The following is a 4861-nucleotide window of genomic DNA, read 5'->3' as shown; positions in this document are numbered from 1 at the left end:
TGCAAAGAGGCAGCCGTGGTGCTCCTCACCTCCCTCCTGCCCCTCTGCCCTCCAGCTCCTGCTCCTGTACACCTCGCTATCCCACCATGACTGCTACAGCGTGGTGAAGCTTGCTCAATGAGCAGACAATCCAAGGAGGGCTTGCTGAAGAATCATGGCTGGGTAAAACTAATTGCATTTATTATAAATATTCCTATATTCATAGTGAGTCAAATGCTGACTAACTCACTAATAATTCTGACTGGATTAGGTCAGATTCTGGTGTTAATTTTAGATATAGTCCTTAATCATTTATGAAGCTAATAGAGTAAATTTCATATATGCATATTTGTGCTAGTAAATCCATTCCTAAATAAAACTTTGGTAATGGTAGCTAAATACCAAGAAATTCATTATTTTGTCACCGATCAAGTTCCAACAAAAAGTGTTGAAGTAATTGTGGTTCTGTACAGTTTGTTGCTTTCTAAAAAGTGAAGCATGAATTTCAGCTAGAAAGAAACAACTTTTCACAAACAGACGTTCACCAGATGATCATCTTTGATGGATTCCAGCACCTGAATCCTGTGCCAAATGAAGAGAAAAACCTCGCAAGAAAGTTCCATCCTCTATTCAAAAGATAATCTCAGGAGATGTCAGAAAACCTTTCTGTGGGTATTTCAGTGTTGTCTTTAATTAATAATTTTTTTTTCCTAATGTCACTGTTGGCTTTGACCAGCCTCAGCTTTGGTGTAAGCAACTCTCAATAAGCAGGTGGAGTGTAGAACAGGGCAAAGATTTACAAGACCTAACACCTAAACCCAGCTATGCCAGCAGTCAGAATCCTGTTTCTTCATTTCTCTGTTTGCTTTCTTTGCTGTGCTTTGCTCAAAATGCCATCTCTTTAGGTTAGTATTATCCCAGTGAGCTGTCTCACAGTGGAGATGTACACTTAAATAGAATTTCCAGGTAGAAGTAAGTAACAGAAACAACATAAATATAAGTAGAATGAGTCTGAACATAACCTGATTCATTTACTTAGTACTTTTGGGATATTTCAGTGTTGTAGGACAGATGAGGTGCAATTTTTCCTTAGAAAACAAGGAGGGTTGCTCTGTGAGCTTCATTTTCCTGATAATTCAAAAGAGTGCACTTTAGAAGAGCGTGAATGTTAGGAGAGGTGAATAAGATTTTGGTTTTCCAACGACAGTGTTATTCTTTTATCTTAATTCTTTTTCTGAAGGGAGCTGCTGAGCGTAGGAGCTCCCTTAGAGGTGCAGGGAAGCTCAAATGACTTGCTGTCACAGGCACAGTGACACTGGTTTGCGTTGCTCGGTGAAAAGAGTCCTTCAGTAATAACATTGTTCAAATTGTATTATATAGTAAAAGAAGATGCATTGTCGGTCAGAATTTCACTAGTCTGTCTTGAATGATACATATCAGAGTTTGTCTTTGAATTACGTTTATTGTATTTCTTGTATCTCATGCACCATAGGTCCTTCATTATCTTCACAAAATAACTTCTGAACTTCACTCCAATAAATGCATAGAGCACAGGGTTCACACAACAGTGTAAAAATGCTATGGCTTCAGTGGTGTATTTCGCATAAGCCATTATCTTGTCATTGTCACAAGATTTGTCTATCTTGCCCATATTTATGGCTGTCACAAGAAGAACAATGTTATAAGGTACCTGGCAAACTAGGAAAACAGCTACAATTAATACAATCACACGGATTGCTTTGTTTCTTTTGGAATTCTGAGCTTGTTGTAAGGATTTGACAATGAACGTATAGCAAAAAATCATGAATATGAAAGGTATAAAAAATCCAAATCCAACTTGTAGACACAGCAGCAGTGATTTCAGCATCGTGCTTTCAGACATTCTGTCAAATCTGTGATCACAAATCTCTTTTGTTTCATTGGTGGAGAAGCTGTAACTTTCACTGTATAGAAAAGAGGAACTAGAGATTAAAATTGATGACACCCACACGGCCAAACAAATGAGTTTACTATATGCGAGCGTTCTTGCCCTGAATTTAAATGACTTTGTTGCCTGTACGATAGCAATGTACCGATCCACGCTGATAAAGGCCAAAAGCAGCATGCCACAGCTGAAGTTGATTGCATAGATACCCCTGGCCATTTTGCAAATGAAATCACCGAAAATCCATTCGTCGGCAGCATAATTCACCGCCCACAGTGGGAGAGTGAGAACAAACAGTATGTCTGCTATGGCCATGTTGAAGAGGTACACATCCGTCATGGACTTGGTTCTTTCATATAAAGCAAAGGTCATCACTACAAAGATGTTACCAACTAGGCCGATGATACAAATCAATGAATATGCCACTGGCAGAAAGGTTTTTGTGAAGATCCTGACTTCCAGCTTAGAACAAGGTTGTGTGATTAGAGAAGCGTAGTCTGAATAATATGGATAATCTGTGGTATGAGTCTCTGTCTGTAAAAAAGAAGATTGTCAGTTAACACGTAGGTGTTAATCTCTTTCTATAGAGTAGAAAGATGGTAGATAACAAAGTTGTACAAATACAAGGTACTTTGGAAATCTCTCAAAAATTAGTATACAAGTATTATATGGCTTGCTGATTTGAAATGGAAGCAACATTTCCCTCTTGATAACTGTAATAATTCTGTCCAGTCCTTCCCACATCTCAGCTTCAAGTCTACATCAAACTCATCTCAAGACAGTCCACAACACTGTTGTTTCCTCCAACACTATGTGCTTTACACTGTTTCCACTTAGCACCCCACCCCACCCCAATTACAAATATATTTAACACTGCAGAGGAGACTTGTAAGAACCAACTAGAGAATTTCATAAAATCTGAACTGAAATATGAACATAGAGATAATCTCTTTGGATGGCCCAAAGGTTTCCATCTTGAAATACATTATGCAGAAAGAATTAATCTGCCATCACAGAAGACTCTACGGTGTAAAACTCTGAATTTGAAGTAGAGGTCTAGATTCCCTTTCACTGTCAAGGGAAGGGAACCGACCTTTCTAGCATGTTATGCATTTCATCCTAACATAGTCTGGCTAAATCAAGCCCAGGAATGATTACTTCTCTCCGCTCAGCTAAACAGGCATCCAGGATGGCAAGGCTGATACAGAGTTACCTGCACCACCGATGCCAAACCTGTAGTTACATTAGGAGAGTGCAAACCCAATAAAGAGTGTGCTTTGGCAGTGAACTCTGCTGTCGGAAACATCTTTTCAGCTAATCACTCCTGTGATTAGGACATTTGGACCAGCCACCTCAAAGAGCTGGGACTTCCAGATTCATTGCTTTATTGATGCACCAATATAGTTTATCAGTTAAGTACTTACAAAATTCATCTTGGCAGTACACTTCTCAGAAAGAAAAATCTGTTGAGAAGAACTTCAAAATGCTTTCCCAAGGATTTCTGAAAATAAAATAAAATAAAGTAGATTGGATTGGGAAACCAGCACAAGAAATGTGAACAAGTAGAAAAACACAATTGGAAATAAAACATTTATTCAAAGAAGAATCTCGTCACTTCAACTATATCAACAATACACAAGGGCATCTCAACAAATCGAGAATCTCTGCAGCACCACACGCAGTTGTGGGAAGTGTACAGTTTGTATCAGTGTCATTAAGGGCACAATCTTACATGTGGAATGCTTATTCATAGAGCTAATAATATGTGAGAATATGTGACTCACATTGACTTTGCACACAAGAAATTAGAATAAATTAAATTTTACTTTCGGAAATTCTGTATGACAGTGGCAGTCAGTGTATTGAGGGAGATATGGAAGAAACAAACAGCGCTGCCTTAGTATACTCCGTAACAGTAATACAGCACTTAAACTTTTTTTTTTTTTTTACTCTGGCATTTATCACTGTGTCTCAACACTTTTGACATCACATTACCTACCTTTTTTTTTTTCACACTAGTGAAGTAAATTGAGAGTGCCAGGATAATTGCTTCTTATAGTGCAAAGGATAACACACAACTTACAAACATGTGAGCGCTAGTGTTGTTTTGTCTTTGTTCAGTGCGCAGATCCTTGTGTTATAGACTGCACTCTATGAAAATAATTTTCTCTGTCACTGTGATGCCTAAGTATTTTACAAATGGTAATTAATTTGCACAACACTCTGTGGCAAGGAGTTATTATTACCTTTATTTTACAGGGAAGGAACCTGAGCACTGAGTCATCACAGTAAGTATCCACGTGAGAGGTTCAGTTTGAGACACCTGTCCCCTCTCTGACATCACTTTTAAGAGTGCTTAGCGTTATGAAGGACTTCAGCTATGTAAAGGATTAAATCCCTTGACTCTGGTTGCAGCGAGGCTCAGACTTCTGCGAATCAGACCACAGAGTCTAAAGTCACAGACAGATAAAATGGGGAACATGCCATTGGTGGCCACACGTGCAAAGCTGGGCTCAAATGACTTGTTTAAGCTCACACAGGAATGCAGGGGCAGGAGATTTAGTTTCTCAGCATGCCCCTGCATGAGTTCAGTCCTCCTTTCCATTAGCTGCGCTGTGAGAACAGCACATACCAGCAACGCAGTAATTGCAGGGACTGGGCGACATGAGGTCCCCTATTTGCTAAAGCTGGGAGTGGCAGTTTCGCCTAGAGTTTCTCTGCTTTTTGTTAGTGGTGCTGCTAATTAGGAAGTGTGCAGGGGTCAACTTTAAGTCTAGATAAACAAATCCTTCCCGTTTGGGAATTACCTGAATTTTGAGAGAGAGAGAGAGAGAGATAATCTGTAAAAGTGGGGCAGATGCCATCCTGATAAAACTAGGAAAGTTGGGAGAGGGAAAGGACTGAACACTCTCCAAAAGCATAAGGAGGATGCGCCTCTCAATGACTCATGTGTGGAGG

At 39.4% G+C, this 4861-nt stretch overlaps 1 protein-coding gene across 1 annotated transcript; it reads right to left on the bottom strand.

Moving 5' to 3' along the window:
- Window positions 1-922: 922 nt before the first annotated feature.
- Window positions 923-3401, bottom strand: CCR6 (C-C motif chemokine receptor 6). Its single transcript, XM_035889636.1, has 2 exons — window positions 3328-3401; window positions 923-2437 (listed from the first exon to the last, which is right to left on the bottom strand). Exons 1-2 carry the CDS (start codon window positions 3334-3336, stop codon window positions 1352-1354), a joined length of 1095 nt encoding a protein of 364 aa, XP_035745529.1. The 5' UTR covers window positions 3337-3401; the 3' UTR covers window positions 923-1351.
- Between the last annotated feature and the right edge of the window lie 1460 nt (window positions 3402-4861).

Source organism: Egretta garzetta, unplaced genomic scaffold (genome assembly GCF_000687185.1).
Source record: "Egretta garzetta isolate BGI_Z169 unplaced genomic scaffold, ASM68718v1 scaffold122, whole genome shotgun sequence".
NCBI lineage: Eukaryota > Metazoa > Chordata > Aves > Pelecaniformes > Ardeidae > Egretta > Egretta garzetta.
Note: the sequence above shows the minus strand (reverse complement) of the source record. Positions and strands in the feature narration are given on the sequence as shown.